The 23,397-nt window shown below is 43.3% G+C and overlaps 3 protein-coding genes across 3 annotated transcripts; 2 read left to right on the top strand and 1 right to left on the bottom strand.

The window, feature by feature from the left end:
• The first annotated feature begins 323 nt into the window (after positions 1 to 323).
• On the top strand, positions 324 to 4,202 carry LOC112891569 (ribose-phosphate pyrophosphokinase 3, chloroplastic-like). The gene is made up of 7 exons (XM_025958465.1): positions 324 to 861; positions 1,608 to 1,923; positions 2,026 to 2,121; positions 2,212 to 2,280; positions 2,378 to 2,506; positions 2,708 to 2,807; positions 3,748 to 4,202. Exons 1-7 carry the CDS (start codon positions 467 to 469, stop codon positions 3,879 to 3,881), a joined length of 1,239 nt encoding a protein of 412 aa, XP_025814250.1. The 5' UTR covers positions 324 to 466; the 3' UTR covers positions 3,882 to 4,202.
• A 318-nt stretch (positions 4,203 to 4,520) lies between these two features.
• On the top strand, positions 4,521 to 9,880 carry LOC112893116 (B3 domain-containing protein Os03g0120900-like). The gene is made up of 6 exons (XM_025960284.1): positions 4,521 to 4,815; positions 5,431 to 5,850; positions 6,422 to 6,749; positions 6,828 to 7,241; positions 7,321 to 8,364; positions 9,743 to 9,880. Exons 1-5 carry the CDS (start codon positions 4,753 to 4,755, stop codon positions 8,307 to 8,309), a joined length of 2,214 nt encoding a protein of 737 aa, XP_025816069.1. The 5' UTR covers positions 4,521 to 4,752; the 3' UTR covers positions 8,310 to 8,364; positions 9,743 to 9,880.
• Positions 8,544 to 14,300, bottom strand: LOC112893115 (putative ABC transporter B family member 8). The gene is made up of 9 exons (XM_025960283.1): positions 13,939 to 14,300; positions 13,777 to 13,831; positions 13,243 to 13,421; positions 11,970 to 12,427; positions 11,340 to 11,880; positions 11,077 to 11,256; positions 9,665 to 10,942; positions 9,140 to 9,546; positions 8,544 to 9,050 (listed from the first exon to the last, which is right to left on the bottom strand). Exons 1-9 carry the CDS (start codon positions 14,182 to 14,184, stop codon positions 8,699 to 8,701), a joined length of 3,696 nt encoding a protein of 1,231 aa, XP_025816068.1. The 5' UTR covers positions 14,185 to 14,300; the 3' UTR covers positions 8,544 to 8,698.
• Between the last annotated feature and the right edge of the window lie 9,097 nt (positions 14,301 to 23,397).

The following is a 23,397-nucleotide window of genomic DNA, read 5'->3' as shown; positions in this document are numbered from 1 at the left end:
TTTCGCTCCCAATTCTCCGCGAATAACGTCGCCGAGATCCTCGCTTGGAATCAAGATAATTTTCTTTTAAAAAATCAAGATCAAGATCAAGATGGATTCAGTCCCAACGCAACGTGACGCTAACGTGCTGGTTGCTGCCGCCGCAACGTCGCAACCCAACAAACCCGGCGATCCGGATCCATACCGGCTGCCCGCGCGAGCGAGCGCGACCGCACCAACCCCACACCGGGCGCCGGCGCGCCTACGCCGCTTGCGATCCATCCAATCCGACCGCTATAAAGCCACGCGAGGAAAACCATCGCCGCGGCATATCTAAGGCACGCACGCCCCGCAGGCCCGCACCAGCTCTCCGCGGCTCGGCGAGCCAGCCCCGGCTGCTTACCTTGCCACCACCACCAGTGCGGCTGCGGCCACAATCCCAACGAGGTAACAACCTCGCGCGCCCCCTCCCTGCCGCGCGCGGCGGATGGCAACGGCCGCCTCCGCCTCCCCCGGCGCGCTCGGCGCCAAAACCCCAGCGCGGGGGCCGAGCGCGCGCCACCCGGCCCCGAAGCCGGCCCCAGCATTCGCGAGGCCCGCCCCGCGCCGAGCCCCCGCCCCCGGCAGGCCCCGCGCCAGCCTCCACCTCGGCGGCGCGGGCGCGGGCGTGGCCAGCAGCAGCAGCGCCGCCGCCGCGGCCGCCGCCAACGGCAGCGGGCTCCACGTGGCCCCCGCCATCGCGCCGCTCGCCCTGCCCAAGATGGCCGGCGCCATGGGGACCCACAAGAACGTCCTGCTCTTCTACTGCGAGGAGATGCGGGAGCTCGCGCAGCAGGTGGTCGCACGGAACGACGACATCGAGCTGCGCTCCATCTCCTGGAGGTCAAAGCCTTCTCCTTTCCTTCTGTCCAAGAATCGCGTTGTTTTCCCCGTTGGTAAAAGCTATCGGTATAGCTTTGGAATAGGAATTCGTTGGGTTCCCAATTGGGCCCGAATAGCTCTGGCCAAGGAATCCTTGATGCAGGTTCCTTGGGAAGTTTTCCAAATACCAGAATTATACACGGACAAAAAAACACAGTATGACATTTTACCCTCCAGACTGATGAATGACGTGTGAAACAGAGAGGAAATTCCCGTATTGGGTGGAAAATTTAGTTTAATTGTATGTCACATGTTAGTGGGCAGTGCTGAACCAATCCTGGTATGATTCACAATTAGTTCGCCATCGCTCCAATCTGTACCCTTGGGGTTAATGGAACAAGAAAACATGGCTATTGAAAGCGAACCTGTATCCAGATCTAAGATGCTTGTCGTGTTAGATTGGGACAACATGAGCTTGTTAAAGTCAACCCAATGATGCAGTATGTTCGTGGAATCTTAATTCTTTCACACCTAACAGAAAACTACCATACGTCCAGATTTATGATTACTTGTACTTAGGTGATTGTTTCATCAACAGACCTATATTTTAAAGTGAATCATTTAAATGTTCATAGCTTAGGAACTTGTAAAGTAAAAATCGGATTTGTTCTTTTGGATTATTTTGCATGTCCTGACTCAACAGCAACATTTGTTTTAGAAAATTAAACCAAGCTTCTCACACATTCGAACTTTGATACCATTTTCAGGACATTTGCTGATGGATTCCCAAATTTGTTCATTTCGAATGCCCACAGCATTCGTGGCCGGCATGTTGCTTTTTTAGCATCATTTAGCTCGCCCAGTGTCATATTTGAGCAACTATCTATCATATATGCTCTGCCAAAGTTATTTATTTCTTCGTTCACTCTTATACTCCCGTTTTTCCCAACTGGGACTTCTGAGCGCATGGAAGATGAAGGAGACGTTGCAACTGCCTTCACACTTGCCAGAATTTTGTCAAATATACCAATATCACGAGGTGGACCTTCGAGTTTAGTGATTTTTGATATCCATGCTTTGCAGGCAAGTAAAATTTATAACACTGAACTCATTGAACTTCTTGTCCTGTTCCTTGTAAAATTCAGCATCAGTATGAGAATAACCTTGCACTTAATAACACAACAGGAGAGATTCTACTTTGGAGACTCAGTCTTACCATGTTTTGAGAGTGGCATCCCGTTGCTAAAAAGTAGGCTTCAGGAGCTACCTGATTCCCATAATGTGAGTACACTGACTAAGTGAACCAAAAGTTTAATGTTTGTTGATGCTGCACTTGGTCTGATCTGATACGATCCTTTATATCTTTATCAGATAACCATAGCATTTCCAGATGACGGTGCATGGAAGCGCTTCTATAAGCAACTTCAACATTTTCCCATGGTAAGTTTTTCTCAAGTACTTCCAAGTTCCGAAACAAAAAAGTTAGTCCCTTTCTTAATAAATTGATAGATTGATTTCATAAATTGCTTTTTTGTAGGTTGTATGTAACAAAGTTAGAGAAGGGGAACAGAGAATTGTACGGATAAAAGAGGGAGATCCTAGAGGCCGTCATGTTGTTATAGTCGATGACTTGGTGCAGTCTGGTGGGACTTTGATCGAGTGCCAGGTAAAATGATGTCTGTGACTTAATTTTGTTTATATTTAGTATTAGTGACTATTGATGATCTTCAATATTTTCTGGCCTTGTGGGTGCGCAAATTTATGTCCTGATTTTTTTTTTCTGAAAACAATTTTAGTGGCATCTAATTCTGTATTTTGATCATATTCCCGTGATAGTTGCAACCTAACATTCATTTGTCCTGTGCAGAAAGTTTTGGCAGCTCATGGCGCAGCAAAGGTCAGTGCATATGTGACACATGGCATCTTCCCCAATAACTCATGGGAGAAATTTCAGGCTGATAATGGAGGTACATATGCTTCAATACCTTTATGATATTAGGCTATTAGCATGCTAACAAACTTCTCACATTGCTATTATTTCTGTTTCGAGATATTGAATAGAAAAGAGCTTAAGGACTTTAGTAGTTTAGTTTCTCTCAGAGGGCACTTTTTAATTTTATATGATCAACTGAGTTTCCCTGTTTCTATTTTTCCTCTTTTTATTTTGTCAGAAAGTAACAAATTATTTCACCCACCTAACATTTTTTTGACTAAGCATCTGACTTTTTTACTGTCCCAAAGAGCAACATAGAAACTGAACGGCCAAACCATAGCTGTCCATTCTTATTAAGACGGCTTTTACCAGCAAACTTCTCCATCTTTTAGTGACTTGCATGGAATGGTATCCTTAAAGATATCAAAGAAAGACCATCGACTGATAATTCTCAAATCAGATGGGAACAGGATGATCAGTTCATCTCAGAAAAAAAAGAGAGAGAAAGGATTTGACTTCTAGTTCCCTTTGTGACCACTAAACCCTTGTGGTGATTTTCTTTCGACCCTAACTTTCAATGCAGTGTTGCTGTCTCGCACCTTAGAACCAGACAAATAAACTGAGTGTTCTGATGCTGCTGTTTGATAGCGCTGGGCACTGATTTGATAAGCAGCACCAGGCAATACTCCAATTTGTTCATAAAAAATGTCTTTTTTTAAGGGCATAAAAAATATCTTTGATTCTCCTGCAGGCTGTAGGGTTCCACATTATCTTTTTGAAGTCCGACTTTCTTACATTGATACTTTCGATCACACAGTTACCTTGCACAGGAATGCTGGGGGGGAGGCACACTTGTGCCAAAGCATTCTTGGATCTTTCAGTACTGCAGAACCTATTTTGTGTTGAATAATAATATGCTATTTATGTTCCTGATTTATAATGCAAACATTTATTCTTCTTGTAATTTTTTTCAGAGGGTCCGGAGCATGGCCTGAGCCACTTTTGGCTTACCGATTCATGCCCTTTAACTGTCAAGGCGGTGAAGGACAGGCGGCCGTTTGAAATTCTAAGCCTGGCCGGATCTATTGCTTCTGCTCTTCAGATTTAGCAAACTTTGGTCTGCCTGGTCCCTCGTGATAGTGTTAAGTGTTGACTGTTCAGTTCATTCTTCTTCCTTCACATTTTTCTTTTTGAGGATCTTGGTGTTTTGTTTTTCCTTTCTCCAACCAGATTACCAGAGGGCCTTTTGTCAATGTATTTACTAGAAAACCTTGGGATGGTAGATCCTCACAGCAGGGTGCATTCGTCGAAAAACATTCGTAGGATAGTGTCTGTGTAATAATCTGGCTGAGCAAGTCAAGTGTCGGTCTATGTTATATAAATAAAACTCTGAAATAAATTGCCAATGAGCTTCCCCCGTTGCATTTTCTACACATTTTGCACTGTGTCTATGGTGTGTGGTTGCTCAAGAAAATTTGGCGTGTTGCTGCTGGCACCACCCTACTCAGGTTTGCACCAGGATAAGCCTGAAACCCTCTCAATTCCCCGTCTGAAAGTTGGCACACGGAACACCGTGGCCGGCTGGCGTATCGGTCGACGGACGCGTGTGGTGATGTGGTCTGGCACCCCACGGGCCACGGCCAGTCAGCCTCGGGTGCGTCGTGCGTGTGACAAGTCGTGCCAATAAAGCAGCTTTCCACGAGAAAAGCGCGAGCGAACCAGCGATCTTCTGCGCTTCGGTGCTCGCGCCGAGGCCGTGGGAGTGGGAAAAAGGACCGCTCGCTCATTCACTCCTCGCCGGCGTCCAGCAACAGCAACCAAACCAACCCAGCCGCTCGGCTCGGTTCCATCGCCATCGCCTCCTCTCTTCTTTTCTCCCCGCCGCAACACCAGGCGGAAACGGAAGATTCAGACTTCAGAGGAAGAGACCGGGCGGTCGCGGCGGTGTTCGCCTGTTTGTGCCCCCCCCCCCCCCTCTTATGGACGGGCAGAGGAGGCCCCGCTTCTTCAAGGTCCTCGTCGGCGACTTCGCGCGCCGCATCGTGAGTAGTCCACCTTCCTCCTCCTGCTGCCGCGATCCTGTGCGTTCCCCTCTGTCTCGTTGCCTGCATTCGCGGCCATGGTGATGGTCTGGGGCTCTGGCCTCTGGGGCCTGGCATTGCGCGGTCGGGGCAGACAGCGAGGGTCCGGCCGTGTGCTTATGCAGAGCTGCGGCATTTGGATGAATAGAGGATGATCACCTCCCTGTGCAGGCGTACGGATTTTGGTGATCTTCCTTCTAATAGATTGGATTTACCTGATTCACTATTCAGGCATGCAGTCCAAGTGGAAGTACCAAGCTAGCTACGCACGTGGTCCATGAAAAAAAACATATAAATAAAAAGGCAACGTGTTAATGTTGTTTACTGCGTGCATTGCATGCAGTCCTAAAATGAAAATGAAGCTTCAGTGCAATTTTTTATGTTGTTTCGTGTCATCTCAATGCACACATGTATGCACCCCCACTAAATTCTCTGGCAAAATGGTCTGCAGTTCAGTCTATGACCAATGACCAGTCTTTGACATCACGACTTCATGAGTGCCGTTTTCAGCCAAGTACCTCAAAGTGTAAATATCTTACAGTTTGTCCTCACTCCTAACCTTGCTTCTGCATGTAGGAGATACCTCGAGGCTTCCTCTGTCATATTCCAGAGGAGAGACGCAGAACATCTGCTGCCACAGTGGCTTCATCTGCTAAGGCCCTACTTAAGAATGCAGAAGGGAAGACTTGGCCTGTTGAGCTAGAGGAAATTGATGGTCGTGTGTTTCTGACCACTGGATGGTCGAAGTTTGTGAAGGGCAATTGTTTAGGGGAGGGTGAATTCCTTGTCGTCGAATATGATGGGAACATGCATTTCAGGGTCTCAGTTTTTGGTGTTAATGCTGTCGAGAAAGCAGTTTGGCCTTCAGGAAGTGGTGCCCAAGCTACTGGAAATTTAGGAGAACAACCATGCTATATCTTCCCTTCTAGTAAGAAGGGACACGGTGGTGACGAATTAACAGAGACAGTTAAGAGTCCCATCCATAGTCACGCACAGGTTGATATAATGGATCAATCTGATGTAGGAATGAAAATAGTTTAGTCTTGAGGAAATAGTTAGATCAATTCACATGGTCATTTAGGTGTTGCATTTTGCCTACTCTCTAGCACAAATGGAATCTTTTTATTGACATGGTCTTAGATAAGTTTGTTTTGCAACTTTAGTAAGTCTAACTTTACGTTTAGTATCTACATGAAATTGTTGTTGGCTAGAGAATATTATTGCTCAGAAGAATTATTTGTTCACATCACTTTAGAATACCCTAGCTTCATTTTTTTTCATCATATCAAGAAAGCTCTAAGATTGAGAATTTTAGAGGATCACTACAATACCTTGCATAACTGCTTAGGCAAGAGGATGGAATAAATTACGGAAGAAACAGAGAAACAAAGTGTGGCGTCTACCTGCATGTTTTTTGATATCTCAAATAGCCAAATATGCCTTATATAATGAAATAAACTGATTACCTTTTTGGTTCACTAAGGAGCATGGATTTTAAAATTCTGATTAGTATCTTATTACTTGTAATGATGTCTCCTTAACTGATAGTTTTGTATGCAACTCCTAGACAGTAACCACACAACGAAGCACTCAGGGGGATGAACATATTTCATCCCAGGACACGATTGGTTTCCTTGACCTGCATGAAGTAGGTTGTTCCAAAGATGAGTTGGAGACATGCTTGTCACAGAAGGAGCCAATGGAGGATGGTAAAGCTAAAGCAATTGCCGAAGCAATGAGAACTTTGCATGTTGACAAATTGGCAGTTGAATTATTCTGTGCTACACTCTGTTTGTATAAATGGAAAGTTGAGGCGGCTGCAGAAGATTTAAATATTTGTAGGGGCAAACTAAATATTCTGGAACAATCTATGAAGCAGAAACTTGTTTTGCAGTGTAAGTTTTTTTTTTCTATCATCTCATGTTCTTACATTTTTGCATCAGTAACATGGCTAATATCCTTTTCGTCTCCAGTTGACTTTATAAAGAGACAACTACAACGCTTCTTCCCTCCTGATGATGATTCTGAGAGAATCAAGAAGAACAATCTTGAGGGGCCTAACTTGTCTAATCAACCACTACAGCGTGACCTGACTGTGCCACCAGTGAAGCGAAGGCTAGTTGATGAAAATGAACCTTGTGATTTGTCTCACAAACAGAAGAGGAAAATAGTTAAGTTGCAGCAAGGCTCACCGCAAACTCAAACACCAAGAAGATCACCACGATTGGCACACCTGAATAATACTCGCAACAGCACAAATAACGTGTTGAAAAAAAGAGCTGAAGTGCTCAAACCACCACCAGCCACAATAATTCAGGTCAAGGATAGGGGACATAAATCATGCTCGCTCCATAAGAAACCATATAATGCCTTGAAAACAACAACAGGTGATTCTTTGGTTGCTCTTTGTTAGATCTTTCTTTCTCACGTCTTAATCTTAGGTTTTATCAACTTTTGCCTTTCCAGGTTCCTTATCTCAGGACCTCAGGAAACTGGATTCTCCACGGTGTGAGGTTGGCGTAAGTAAAGAGCATGAACATGATCAAGGAGAAACTAGAAAAATGTTGGATCACAGCGACAATGGAAAGAACAGTAAAGAACAAATGGAAATAAATGCTGTGGAGACTTCTGATTCATTCATGAGTACAGATTGCATAGAGTCACCACCAAACAACTCTGGGTTGACAGCATATTCAAGAACAAGTGAGCTATCATTTACATGGAAGCACCCACAACATGTCAATCCCCTTGAGAAAATTTTACTTGACATTCAAAGGGACAACTTTGTGAAAACCATCGCAAGCATCCAGAAAATAATCCGGGATGATCCTTCAGATGTGCTGAGTGCAGATACAATTGAAGCCGCTGTGCGGATAGGAATTCTGAAATGTGATTCATGCCTTCAGGATAGGAATGCCCAAAAGATAGTGAATGCATTGTTGGAGTATGCTAAAAAGGTTAAGGAGAAAAACAATTTCAGTATTGAGATGAGGAAGGAAGAGTTCTCTGCAAAGCTACAGGATCTCTTGAAGTGGCAGCTTAAAGAGCTAGAAACTGCATACACTTCCTTGGAATCAGATTACAAGAAAGCATCAACTGATTCTACCATTTTCTTCTCAACATTGGAAGAGCACAGGAAAAAATTGCATGCCGTTAAGGATGGTATCAAGGACAATCAGCAGGATTTGATGATTGAGGATGAAATTCAAAAGTTGGCACATAAAGTTGCTGAGCATGAGACTATATATCAGAAGTCTATAATAGAAAAGGTAAGGGTTAAGATGGATCTGAAGAACTATCAGCAGACTCTTGGTGATGTAAAAGAGCGGCTTGCCTCTACTGAACCTGGATCAGTTGATGTAGAGGCATTGGTTAAGATAGAGATGGATAATATGAGTAAGGAGATTCAGCTTTCCAAGGGAATTCTTCTAAACATCAACTTCGAGAAAGAGTAAAGAAGGTGCAGCATCTGCTTATGATTGTTTATTTTCTGCCTATGGTCTATTCATGGTAAGTCCTCTCATGGAAAATTCTTTTCCATTCTCTTAAAGCCCATATATGATTCATGCAGCATAATGCTTGTTTTTCCTTGTCATACTTCTTTTTTCATAGAGTTGGGCTGTATTAGCTAATTGTGATACATGTTATATATTTGTTTATATTTTTGCCTATCTTAATCCGTCAGAAAGTTTAGAAGGCAAGTCAGATATACATTAACTGATTATATATTAGTTGCTTGAAAACTAGCTAAGGAGTTCTGATTCTGTACTATAGTAACTTAGCTATCATATCACTCACTGCAGGAGTTTCATTAGACGTGGTAGTTTACATTGCATACAGTCAGTTACTTCTGAAGAGTTGCGAGGTTGTAGAATGCCCCTTTCTTGTTCATGAGCTGCGGGTAAGAGCCACGCTCCACCACCTTACCCTCTCCCAGGAAAGCAATTGAGTCTACATTCTTGATTGTGTTTAGTCGATGTGCCACCACGATTGTGGTCCTCCCTGACATTATTCGATCAAGAGCTTCCTGCACCACTTGCTCTGACTGTGCATCAAGCGCACTTGTTGCTTCATCAAGCAGTAGTATTGCTGGATTCCTGATTATTGCCCTTGCAATTGCAATTCTTTGCTTCTGTCCTCCTGAGAGTTGTATACCGTGCTCTCCACAATCAGTATCATATCCATCCTTCAAAGATCTGAAAAATAATAGGCTTTGAGTTCAGACAAAGGCATGTTTTGCAATATATATAATACATATTTGGAATAGAACATGTTTAAGACTTACGATATGAACTCATGTGCATTTGCAGCTTTTGCAGCCTCCACAATCTCCTCTTCATCTGCTTCTGGTTTACCGAAAGCAATGTTATCCCTAACACTACCTGAAAACATTGCTGGCTCCTGACTAACAAGAGCTGTAAATCCTCGAAACCAAAGAATATTCATCTCCCGCACATCCATGCCATCAATCCTTACGGCTCCTCTATCAACATCATAGAACCTTTGGATCAAACCTATGATAGTAGATTTACCGCAACCACTTCTCCCAACCAGGCCAACACTTGTTCCTGCTTTCACATCCAAGCTAAAATCCTGTAGGATGAGGCATTCTGGTCTTGTTGGATATGAAAAGTCTACCTTTTTGAACTCTATTCTTCCTTGTATTTTCTTCTTCTGGTCTTCCTTTTCCACCTGCAAGTAAATCTAATTATTCTCTGACTCATAGCATTATAGATCCATGTTATACTTGCAAAGCTGCTGACTAAAATTTTGTATGATACTTACGAAGCTAGTTATATGAGTATCCTACCTGTGAATTCTGTGGAGAGATAGATTTCCTGTCTAGCACTTCAAATACTGAAGCAACTGCATTTGCTCCCTTTGCCAGGTCTGATGTCATGCTACCAGCATCAGCAATCAGCTTTCCTGTGCTCACCAGGACGAAAAAGGTTTTGAAAACATCACCCGCAGAGATCTCTCCAGACTGTGCCAGCTTCCCACCGTACCAGAAGTCCAGTGCCCATGATAAGAATGAGAGGCAAGGTGACAATCCTGTGGTGAGCCCTGCTACCCATGACTTCTTCCTTGCTCTTTTCAATGGTTCCTCTTGTGCATGCTCAAAGAGCTGAAGAACCTTCGAGGAGCACCCAAAGGAGGTTACCATCCTGTGGTTGTAAACAGCTTCTATGGCAATTTGAGTACTTTGATGCTGAGCCTTTGCCAAGTCCCTTGAAACATTTGAGAGTACTATCTTTTTGGCATAGTAGCATATCATTGTAGATGGTTGTACAGCTATCATGACAAGAGCAAGCTTCCAAGCTACTATCAGGCCCATTGTCACCGCAATTATAATTCCAGAAGCTGTTTGAAGCAGTAAGGACATTCTGTCTGCAACAAGGGTTTTGACAAGAGACGCTTCATTGCTTAGCCGAGAGCACAAAGAACCACTTGAATTTGTTTCTTCATCAAACCATGCTGCCTCAAAGGTTAAGATCTTTTCAAGTACTTGGACTCGGATGCGCCTAACAAGATGCTCCCCCATGTATGCAAAGTTGTAGTGTTGCAATAGATTTACAACTATGGATACCATGGACAATGAGCAGAAGATCAAGGCATACCGTCTGATGATTGCATTCATCTCATTTTGGTCCTGAACAAAGAATGCAGCAATCATTCCTCCAATGGTTATGGCATAGATGGGCTGCAAGGAACCATATACCAATGCAGACAGACTGCCTATAACTGCCTGCCTCCATTCTGGTGCATTCATTGCAAGAAGCCTGGAGAAAGATGGTGCAGGTGGAGAAACATCAGAACTGATTTCCTTTAAGACAGCTGGTGTGAGTGGCATTGGACTTGCTCTGGACACGCTGTGACGGCTGGTGCTGGTCCTGGCCACTGACGAAGCCCTAAATTGTTCATTTTCTTGATCGATGTAACTCACCATCTTCTGTAATTTCACAAGTCTTGAGTATGGGCCCCCCTTGCTGATCAGTTCATCATGTGTACCAATTTCAGCTATTGTACCCCCATCAACTACAGCAATTTGATCAGCATTCTTCACGGTTGAAAGCTTATGAGCTACTACCTGGTTAAGTGTTAATGATTATCAGCCACGACACAGTGCCAGATAATTATCGTTCTAAAAGACACAATGCCAAATAATTCAAGAAATTCTGATCTTAGGGTTATGAAGTAGGAGTGTGGTAAGTGGCAGTTTACCAGAGTTGTCCGTCCCATAGATGCTTGATCAAGCGCATGCTGCACCAACTTCTCTGATTCTGAATCAAGTGCACTCGTGGCTTCGTCAAGCAAAAGTATAGCAGGGTTCTTGATAATTGCCCTTGCAATGGCAATACGCTGCTTCTGGCCACCTGATAGCAATGCTCCACGCTCGCCGATCTGCAAGGATGGACCATAAAGTATGAGAGGATATTTTGAGGTGGTTGACTGTTTCTTTTATTTTGATGCATATACTGATATACCTTAGTCTCATATTCCTCGGGAAGCCCCCTTATGAAGTTGTGAGCGTTTGCTGTCATGGCTGCTGCATAAACTTCATCCGTGGTCGCATCCGGCTTGCCAAACAGGATGTTCTCTTTTATTGAAGTACCAAACAATGCATGATCTTGGCTGACAAGCCCCATCTTGCTCCTGATCCACTTGAGTTGGAGCTCCTTAATGTCGAAACCGTCAATCTTGACAGTTCCTTCACTGGCATCATAAAAGCGCTGCACTAGCGCTATCGCGGTCGACTTGCCGCTGCCACTAGACCCAACCAGAGCAATGGTTTGCCCAGCAGAAATCTGGAGGTTGAAGTCTCTGAGGACTGGCATGTTTGGCCTTGACGGGTACACAAAACGGACAGATTCGAACTGAAGCTCTCCCCGGATTTGGTCCAAGACAAGGCCCTTCGGGTCGTCAGCGTTGATCTCGGGCACGCGGTTTATCCGGTCGAGAATTCTTGTGGCAGCAACGGATGCCTCAGTGAAATGTTTCAGCTCAGGGAGTGCCATTCCAAGGGATCTGCAACGTTCAGCAAGTTTGTTCAGTTACTATACACGACGAAACGAAGTCATGATGCCAGCACGGTACAAAAGGTAGAAGAAACCTACAGGCCACCCAAGACGAAGGAAATCCCTGCAGCATATATCCTCCCACCACTTGCCTGGCGGTGCGTCACCAGCCTGCTGCCATACCATGCGAGGAAGGCCCAGATGGCGAAAGAAAGGCCGGTGAATCCAACGGCGAGACCCTTGGCGATGCCCTGCTTTATCCCCAGCTCGATCGTCTTGTCAAGGATGGCAGTGTACTTGTGGATGATCCTCTTCTCGGCTGTGAACGAGTAGACGGTCTTGATTGAGCCCAGCGCCTGCTCGACCAGGGAATTCGCCTTGGCGTACTCGTGGCGCGACTGGCGGGAGAGGTAGAGAAGGTACTTGCCGTAGATCAAGCCCGGGATTATGAGCAGCAGGACCAGAGGGAAAGAAACTAGAGCCAGCCTCCAGCAGAAATAAGTGGCGAAGGCCAGTCCGGAGACGAAGACTGTAGAATGCATCAGAAATAGAGGGACCTGTTCCAAATTAAAGAAAAAAACTATCAATTATGCTGTTATTTCTCCTTGACTGATGAACTAATGCTGGGTTCTAATTAGTTTTGCCCCACTTTTTTCTGCCGTAGTTTGTTTTCTTAAGGCGCCTGAATACTTTCAATTTCTATAATTTTTTCAAGCCATTAGCCTGCGCCAGTGTTTTGGTAGCCACCATGTTGATGCAATTCCTGTGACAGTCTGCTGGTGCATCCAGCTCACATCAGAACTAAGGCGTGTGAGCATGTTTTTAAACTCCAAAGTCCAAACCCTTGTTTAGCATCTTTCACAATTTTCAGGCTACCCTAAGTTCCTAACACAGTTTCATGTGTGTTTTCTTCCATACAGTATGTATGTAAGCAGCACCTCATGTGCATACATCACATATTCCCTGTCGCGGTCCTGCCTGCTTGCAGCAGTTCCATGACCAAACCGAATCAAACTAAACGAATAGAGAACGAGTATGGTTAGTCGAGCGTTTTCTTGGTTTGCCACATTGCTCCGTGACGCGGCTTGCTTGCCTGTTTAAAATACGACGCCCGGAGCCTAGATTCCACGCAGATGTCGGTGTCATTAGCATCGCCGGCCATTCCTGGTCAGACTACTGGGCACTGATTCGGTGACGGTCGAGAACAAGGTCGTCACATGTCCTAGATCGTCCTAAAAAAGGAAGAGCTAGGCTTCGATCAGCCACGAAGCAAGAAGCCTCTGAGGCGTTGACTGAGCTAGCGGCCATTGAGGCATTGACAAATGGGACGGGATGGTTTGATTGGTCACGTGACCAGAGCGCAGCGTGCTACCTTCTCGCTGAGGACCTCCTGGATGAGGGACGCGTCCTTGGAGATGCTGTTGATGATCTCCGAGGTGGTGGCCTCCTGCGAGTCGAAGAAGCCCACCTCCTGGCGCAGGATGGCCTGCAGGTACAGGTGCCGGATGCGCAGCACCTGCCGCTCGCTCGTCCGGCTCCAGCAGTACCCTTCTGCACCCCAGGAATTATTCAGCAAACAGATGCGAAAACCAGATAGCAGGCTCGTCTGAAATGTAACAACTTTACATGAAATTCGCAAAAAAGTTTGGTTTCATTCGTATGAATTTTTTTTATTCTAGTAGTAAGGTTCAATGAAGAAAAATCATCCTGCTTTCTAGTAGGGAACTCTCAGCTAGCAGTTTGTGAAGACATGTAGCACAAAAGGTGTCTTCTCTTGGTTCTCACACACATGTGCAATCGATCGAGTAGGTAACATATATTTAGAAATGGAAACCAGAGATCCTGAAAATTAACATGTGTGCGGTGATGATAAATGGGAGCGGCGAGCTGAAGTTAGTAAAGTTACCCATGAACGCCACCGCCAAGACTGCGAACGCCAGGTAGACGAAATTCAGGCACGACTGCAAAAAAGGGCAAACAAGGTTCAACAGACGATGAGCTCGAAGAGCACGGAGTGGAAACCTGTCGCTAGTAGTAAACACGGGTAATGCACGGCACGACGACGAACCTTCTCCACCTCGTGCATGAAATCCACGGTCGTGGCGCCGCCGCCGCCGCCGCGCCCGTACCCGAGCGCGTTCATCACGTCGCTGGCGAAGATGAGCAGCAGGTTGGTGGAGCACCCGTCGCCGATGGCCCCCAGCGTGCCCAGGGCCATGAGCGCGACGTCCACCCGGTCCGCGAACCGGAACATGCCGCGGACGCTCTTCGGCCGCTCGCCGCCGCCGGTGCCCGCCGGGGCACTCATCTTCATGATCTCCCGCCTCGACCACCGACCTCTCTGTTGCAAGCTATAGCTGGAGCTTGACGATCGAGGAGACGGCCGGCGCGACGCTTAGCCTGCGGGCGAGCCAGCTGCTACCACGGCCCCTCTTGTTGTTGCTCTGCCACCAAGGGGCTTTATATATAGCCGAGACGAGCCGAGTGTGCGCACCAACACGCGCGCGTGTTTTTAAGTATTGTTCTTGTCCCCTTTGTTTATTTGGGGTTGCATGATGAGGTGGCATGCATACATCACACTGCAGCAGAGCAATGAGTTGGAATTCAGCATGTGTGCAGGAGAAAGTTGGATGCAACCAACTTACATGCCCATTGGGCTCTCACATTGTTATCTTTTTATCCTTTTTGAAGAACAAATGATAAATGAATTGCAGATGATGTTGGATCCCTGGTGATGTGGTGGTTGTGTGCCAATTTAATATTGCAAGTGTTTTTCCTTTCCGTCTGATTTACCGTGCCGGCTAAACTTACCTTATCTTGAATAATCATGCAGATAGCCTTTTTCAGGCCAACTGGACCTATATAATTATACTACCTCAGCATGTGGTTTGGTCTCTGATGAGTGATCAAAGCAGCAAAAGCAGATCCACTTCTTTTCCATATCTTATTAGTCAATTGAAAATGTGTTTAATTTTAATTTGGCTGGTGGTAATAAAGTTAACAAAGACAGTTAAAGGAGGGTATCCTTTTTCTTTCTTTCTTTCTTTTTTCAACCCTAGTAGTGTTCAATTTTCAACCCTAGTACTTTTCAACCCTGCTATACTTAAACACTTGTTGGCACTACGTATAATTACCGTGCCAAGCTTGAATTAGCTACCAGTTATTAGGAGCTTGTCCGCCATCACCAATTCACAAAGCACACACATGGTAACTTGCTCCCAACACCAAAGGCCAAGCTTCAGTTAGCCCCTGTATCCAACAAGGAGCCTACCATTGGCCCTTTGTATTCAGAAGATCGAGCTACATCTTGGCTCTTTCAACTGCAAATACAGCACTGCTAAAATGCATACGGCTAGCTGTAAGATCACTCGCAAGCTGCGCACCCACGAGGCATGAAAGATGGAAAAAAGGTGATCCGATACATGATGCGTGCTTCACCCAATAGGATGATGAGCAGCTTATTGCCTTGCCATTTGCAAATTAATTGCAGCGTGATGATGCTGCCGATTGATCTAGTAGGATATTCGCAAGAGCCCGGCACGCAAAAGCTACCGCCAGGATCCTAATGGAACCGCTTTGCGTTCCCCTGACAAGAATTACTTTAGACAATCACAATTTGCATCTTTAACCAACCCACTGACCGGTCACTTGTCTGATAGCAGCTCGTCGTACTAGCTCCAAGTTTCAACACAGGATGTGTAGTACGTCGAAAGCAACCGCTGGCTGGCTAGCTCCTTCTGCTAGGACATCAGCTAGGATTTGTTTTTAGCATTTTTTGGACGGAGCTGGATCTTTTTTTGATCGAAAGACATTAGATTGAGTAAAGTGGTAGACAAGTCGGTCGGTAATATTAAAACCCATCCATCGCAGCCTACTCTTTTTTTCTCACCGTTTTGCACGCTCGGATTCAGCATTATTTTAAATTTAAATGTATAGGTTGTTGCACTGTTCTTGCTCACATGCATTGACCGGCCGGAAAATACGTACGGATGCTAGTGCCTGGTTGCTTTGATGAGAATCTTAGTGAAGATCTAACCCATTCTGACGTCTAGAACAAACCACTTTTGCAGTATTTTTTAGGCCAGTCTTAGTAAAGTTTTCATCAAGAGTTTTATGAGAATTGAATCATATGTCACATTAGTATTTAGAACTTTTACTGGCCTGGCAAGATCACTATGAAGAGAGAGGAGGGAGAGTTTCCAGATATGTGAGAGGGGTTTCATCACCATGAAATCTAGCCAGTACGGTTATCTAGTTTTTAGTCTAAATAATTGTACAATAAAACTGTACACTGAGACTGGAGGTCCTAGAAGGTCTTGAGAATTGGGATGGATGCTCCAGTAACCGAAGAACACCGTGCTCAACGTGAAAAACGGTGTATGCATTCTTGGTCGACGCATGAGCATGACCAGGTCAGTAGCCGCGTATTACGTTTTTATTCACTTACTGTGACCAAGGATTGTACTACTACATAATAGAATAAGAGATCTTGACCGTCTGTCACGTGCCAGGTCTTTATTCAAGAGTAGAGTGTACTTGACAGTTCAGGGCCTCAGGGGTAGTTGCTCTGTTTTTCGTACGACTTTGATGGGCACGTACTACTGAACTTGCTCTCAGGTTTCAGTTTCCAGATGGTAAAAGGTTGACTCAATTCTCAGCTTCTACAGGAGATACGTACTAGTAATGTTTGTATTGATCATATATATGCACATAGTGCAATTGGATTGCTGTGAAATTTATTCTGAAAAATTGAGTAATTTAGAAACCGTTGTTATTTTAACTCAAAAGTACCGTTCAGAGTTATATACTCCCTCCGTTCCAAATTGTTTATCGTTTTGGTAAATTTAGATACATAATTTTTGCTACGTATCTAGACATAATGTTTATCTAGATGCATAGCTAAAATTATATATCTAGAAATGAAATATAATTTGGAACGGAGGGAGTATACAGGGAGGAGACCGCATTGATGTCCAAAATACCATACTCTACGAACGAACATAGTAGAAACAGTTATGCTAAAGTGGGTCTGCTTTACCAAATTACTCATTACTCATCATCAGTATGTTTCTGCAGGTGGCGCTATCATATGCTAAGCAATAATTAGTACGTCTCTACATCTGTAGGATGGCTGGTCCTTGCATCATCCACATTTTCCACACCCTTTCCTGGTGGGCCATGCATCAACCAGGCCGCTGTTGCTGGGTGAGTTATTACTCTCTCTATTTTAAATTATAGTTTATTTTAATTTTATCCTAAGTCAAATTTATCTAATTTTTACCAAATTTATGGAAAAAATATAATAGCATCTATAATACCAAATAGATGCATTATCAAGATATGATGGATTCGATGAAACTATTTTGATATTGTACATGTTATTATATTTTCTAGAAATTTGGTCAATTTTTAATGAAGTTTGATCTAGTACAAAACTAAAGTGTACTATAATTTCACAAGGAGGGAGTACTTCCATAACTAGTGGATAACTCGTTGATCATTTATATGTTCCTTAGAAATGTTTAGAGAGAAATTTTGTGAAAATAATAAGCCTTGATGAGAAATATGTAGAGCACAGTTGGAAGAACCTTGTGTGCCAAATGCCAGCACTGCATTATATGCTGTTTCTGTATGGCACTGTCACAGCACTGTGACCGCCGTCCCGGATACATAGTCCGCATCCATTTCCGCATTGTTGCTTTAGCTTTTGTTTTCTCCTTTTCCATGCTCTGAATTCCTGAAAGGGACAGCAAAGCTCTCCTAGTGTGTGCCATTAGCTGCTTTGGAGGGCACTTCAAAAGGGAGAGACGAAAGGGAGGCTGTCAAAATCAAATATTCAATCATGGCCAGACCGACCGGATGTGAATAAAAATTTGTTTAACTAATTTGCAACTACTAGCATTTGTCTCTTCTTTCCACAATAAATAAAACTAACAAGGTCGTCCTTCACATGGTTACATTTCTATAATTTTGTCTATCTTACTCTGCGTTAATTATAATACTCACGCTAAAGATGCTAGAAAAAGTGAGAATTCAAGAAATTCTTAAAAAGAACATCATAGATACCAGTGATTTGGTAAACTCAATCATCATTTCACAACAATAGTCGTTCCATGCGAAATAAGCACAAAGTGTCACTGCCTTGCATCGTTCCATATACTTTTCACCTTAACATTAGTTAACAAATTTTGTAACTACCATATCGTTATAAAACTTATGGCTAGATAAAAAGTAGTCCGTGCAATGTACATCTTCTCTACTTTTCTACATCTTGGTCTACTTTCTGTTAGCTTTATAACTTTATCACCACATATACTGATTTTGATGAGCATATGTGGAGTCTCATGTGAGCATGTTAGTCCTAAGGAGAAAAATGTGAGAATCACATGGCAACAGTAAAAGCAAAATAATATGTTTAGATTCCCAAATTTTATACAGAAAAAAAGTGCTTAGGCCTCTGTGAATGTTCGTCTTAGATCCAATCCAAAGTCACTAATTGCTGACTCTATATTTTAGTATATTTCCGTACTTTTTTTTTTTGGTATGGTGCATATGCTCTCTACTGCATGTTAGCCCACGTTGGTTTCTTTGACCTTTTCTTGTATATTCTAATTATGAGCCGGCATAGGAGCACAATATTAATCTTGAGCCCTATGTTAATAGCCCTCCTAGCGGTTTAGTAATACCCCAACTCATATAATTGACTATATATCCTGATATCTCCGTCCAAAAGTAGTAAATACAATACATATATTGGCCTATATTATAGTGTATCATCCCTTTATCATATACTTATATTTCGTGAGCCAATTTTTATGAAGTTCTTTTTCATTGTAAAATTGCTAGCTTGTGCAAATGCAGAGGTTAATCAAACCCGGTACATAAAAGGCATGTAACGCCGGCTTGGAAGAAATTGCATAGACATTCACATGAACAGCACAAAGAGCCAACTATCAAACTCCATGCTTTTCCGATGACTAGGTTATACAAATCCTTTTTGGAACGACGGATTGTCTGAAGTCTCTGATTAAAGCGATGGTGGTCAGCAATAGATTAGCAGGTAGTTTTACATCGCTCTCGATTTGCTTTGAAGGTTGGGCGTATCTTCATGGTTTTGAAAAGCAACGAACTACTTCTGAATTTGATGCTGTGTTGCCACAATGCCATAGGACTACATAAAGGTTGATGAAGAGGAAGCATTTCTCAAATTAAAAGGAAAAAAAAAGGCATGAAGGATGTGCAGGAAAGCAAGAACAGGTGAGCTTTGGAAGATGGGAGGATGATACGCCATCGAGGTCTTGGCGAACCACCCTTTGGTTCCAATTGTGATTGAGCACCGACTGACCTCTTTTCTTAGAGGCAGATATTTGGACAGTTCTTTTGCATGTATCTGGTCATTACCATCCATCATTGTACGAGAAGAAGCCATCCGTAACATGGGGCCAGGAACACCCGAAGTTAACCGCTGCCATATTGTAGACCAACAAACATAATCTTCACTCTTTCAGTCTAACTTTTGGAGTGCCTCATGATGGGTGGTACTGTGCTTGTCATTGTAGAATCACAGCTGTATGATAATGCTACAACAGCAAATGAAAGGCAAGAAAGCAAGGATCCAAAGCCTGTCCACCAGGGTCAATGGTAATTGGTCCTTGCTTGGTACCTCCCTGCTCGCCACCAAAGTAAAATTAATATGATTATTATATCAGGAGCAGTAAGATTTGCACGGCCCAGTGAAATCTGCTTGCCACTACGAGTGCTATTTCAGGCGGAGACGCAAATAGATTTGGTCACAGTTTTAGTCAGGCTATCTGCGAGGAAGAATCTCTGCTTTGTTTCTGGTCTTTACAGGCAGGGTCCTCCATTAGTTTGTGTTTGCTTGCTTTAACTAGTTGCTACAGCCAACAGCCCAACAGGAAGGTAAGCACGATCCAAAAGGTACAAAAGCAAGACCACCATGGAAAGATCTTTCGGCCAAATCTACAATTTTATTTTGTGGGTCTCAAATTCTATTTGCAGTTGACACATCATTTTACTTCGTTATATATGCTTCTGGATCTTGAAAAATTATTAGAACTTGAGCAAATAAAATGAAACGGGGAGGCGATTTTGTTGTTCTTTCAATTTTGCGCGTGCGAGTTTGGTGCGCTCATTTGTTCGATTGAGTGTGCGTATAAATAAAAAACAGAGTACTAGATATTTGGTCAAACCAGCATAAGAGTTGGCTGATTGGCTCCTACTTATGTCAATGCGATGCTCACAAAGTGTTAAATTCTGAAGGGAATAGACGACCTGATTGGCATTGCCTTTCAAACATATGTGCACCCGTACATTATCCATCATTCCTTACTTGGGTTGACAAAATTTAGTGTCGCAGAAGATATTACAAATTTTTATGTTTTTGCAGCGACTATCCCACTCTGCCTTGCTAGGATCAGACCCAAGCAAAGGTGCTTGCAGTACGCCTCGCTTGCCTCACCACCTAAGCATTGTGATTCTCCACTTTGATCGTGCTTCATCTGCGAAAGGTAGTCGCTAATATTACGGTCTGCTCCCTTTCTTTATTGATTATGCCACTTTTTTGTGATTTTGTCAAGGGAAACACAGAGAATCACGTGTCAGTGGTTACAACCATTTAGGATTGGGTAAAATCGGATGGTCTAATCAAGATGTGCATATAAATAAAAAAAAAGGGTATCAGTTTTCAGTCAAATCAGCATATAACAGGTGGCTCCTTGTATTGCCTAGGTCGTCCATTCCCTTTATAAATTATAAAGGAATGGACGACATGGTGGCTAACATTATCCTTTAAAGATATGAGCATTGGTATATTATATCGATTATTGCTTTAGGTCGACACAATTTAGTGTAGGGAAAAACTATTCCTATTTTTTATGTCTCTATCTTTTACCGTGGTCTTTCAATTCTGGCCTTGCTACTATGGAACCTAGGCAATATGATTCCCCACTTTGGCTGTGCCTCATCTGGCAAAGGTAATGGATGATATTCTGGTTGCTCCACTTTTCTATTCGATTATGCCAAATTAATGAGATTTTGCCAAAGGAAATGCAGCTTGAGAATCATGTGGCAAAGGTTAATACCATGTAGTATCGTGTGAAGTTGAATGGTCTGAACTCTGAAACAAAATTCTTGAAAAATCAGTACAGCATTGTGTCATTATCATCTTTATTTCTGAAGAAACGAAGTATCTCACCTTGTTCCTGCGTGCGTGGGTGGGCACACACATATGCTTTGACAAAATCCATCTTCAAGCTTTGGTTAGCCCTTTTCCTTTCACATTCACTTCAAAAATCATTTTTATTTTTCCAAACAAACATGTTTTTCATGTATGGTATGTTGATTTATTTGTACTATATGATTGGTACATCATCCTAAAGGTACAAGATCCCTTACTTGGATCAACACAAGTTAGTGTTGAGAAAAAAAAATGGAAAAAATGAAAATCCTTTTTCTTTAATGTTTTGACCTCATATAGATGGTCTAATCCACACTGGCCTTGCCAGGATCGATTTGCATCTCTCTTGCCTCACCACCTAAAGCATTGTGATCCTCTACTTTGTTTATGCTTCATGTACCAAAGGCAATAGATAATAATCTGGTTTTGCTCCCTTTGTTTCCTACTTGAAACAGATTTAAGAAATTTTATCAAAGAAAAATGCAGTTTGAGAATCATGTAACAATAGTCAGAACAATTTAGGTCAGCGTGTGAATGATATGAATCAAATTATTGAAAACACAGATCCATAAAGGCCTTAATTCCTGTGTGATAATATCAGCTTTCTTGTCGGAACGAAATGTCTTGCCCTGTTCCTAGGTGCATGGGTGGGCACGTGTATAGTTAACATATCTCCTCACTTTGATTAGACCTTTTTCTTTTGTCTTCCAAATATCAATTTAATTTTTTTCTCAATCAAACATGGTTTCTCATATATCAATTTATCTGTATTATATGATTGATATACATCGTCTTGAAGCTAGAAGCAGATTGCCTACTTGGGTTGACAGAAGTTATTAGCTCAGACTGAATCAATTCTACGAAGAGAAACTGCAGTTCAAGAATCATGTATCTGTGGTTAAAACTGTTTAGTTTTTTTTTATTTATACTGGAACATTGTGTAGGTTTGGTGAACGGTGTATGTATATCAAATTTCATGGAAAAAAAACTGCACGATGTTGTTCAAAAGTATGAAAGATCATAAAAAAGGGTGTGGCTCTCTAGTTCTTGTGTAGATATCAGCTTTCTTATCGGTACGAAGTATCGTGTGTGCGTGGGTGGGGCGCGTATGCTTTGAGATAATAATCTACGATCTCCTCGCTTTGATCAAGTCCTTTTCCTCTCGCATCCCCCTTCCGAGAAAACATGATTTACGTGTACGATACGTTGATTTCTATGTAGTTCGAACAGTGTGATTGGTGTATATGGTTCTAAAGCCAGAAGATTCCTGCTTTTCCCTTTGCCGCAAAAGCAATCCCTGGAGCGTGCCAGTCCAATTCCAGCCGGCTGCAGTGGTGTTTCGCTCCGGAGGAAAGAAAGAGTGGGATGGGATCTGTGGACTGCGTATAATGATGCGCGCATGAACCGAGTTGCCTTTATCCTAGGAAGGCAACCAGAAGCAGCAGCGCAGCGCAGGCATCCGCATCCAAAAAGTCCCTGTTGCGCTGTAGTGATGCGTACTGCATCGTCCATGCATGTGTATGATCACAACATGCGAACCACTAGGATCCAAACTAGCTAGTTGGAGAGAAAAATCCATGATGCATGCTTTATTTGGCACTGAAACTGCACACAATTATTGTTCATATGCAATCCAAGTGTTTGTGCTTTGTGACACAGCAAAGCGGAATGCCACCTGGCCAACTTGATTTGCAAAACTATCGGTGCTTGATTTAGTTTGCTCATACATGCATGGTTTGCAGTGCTCTAGGAATTAATATATATCAACAAACAAAAGCAAATAAGGGCTGTTTAAATTAATAGAGGGATCCAGATGTAGTGCTCGGGTTATCCTTCTGGCTGCATCGCTTTGTACCTGGACTGATCCTATGCATGCATGGTTTGTAGTGCTCTAGGAATTAGGAGTATATTGCTTGCCGGCAAGTTGGAATTTAGAAGGGATATTATTGGATCCTATCCTGAGATTCCGGTTGAACAGGATCATGCAAGAAAATGAAGATATGCGTCCTGTCCAGCAATCCAGCACCAGCAGAGAGAGATCTGGCAGTGGATATAGTATACAGGGCATCACCACCTGTACCAAACTCATATGATCCTGCAGTCTATGTCAAGAACACCAGGAGGCACCAAAGCATTTAGTCTAAGACTGCATCTTTTCTGAACAAGCTTGGTTGCTCATCTCTTGGTGGACAGGATTAACACAGTTAACTTCCCCTCCATCAGGCAAACTCAGTTGGTGGGGCTAGCAAAAACAGGAGGAAAATTGACGCAGCGAGGACGAAGATTTTTTTTATGGCATTGTCATCTCTGTTTTCGGTGGCATGCATGGTA

Source organism: Panicum hallii, chromosome 5, assembly GCF_002211085.1.
Source record: "Panicum hallii strain FIL2 chromosome 5, PHallii_v3.1, whole genome shotgun sequence".
Lineage (NCBI taxonomy): Eukaryota > Viridiplantae > Streptophyta > Magnoliopsida > Poales > Poaceae > Panicum > Panicum hallii.
The sequence above is the reverse complement of the archived record's forward strand: the minus strand, read 5'-3'. Positions and strand labels throughout refer to the sequence as shown.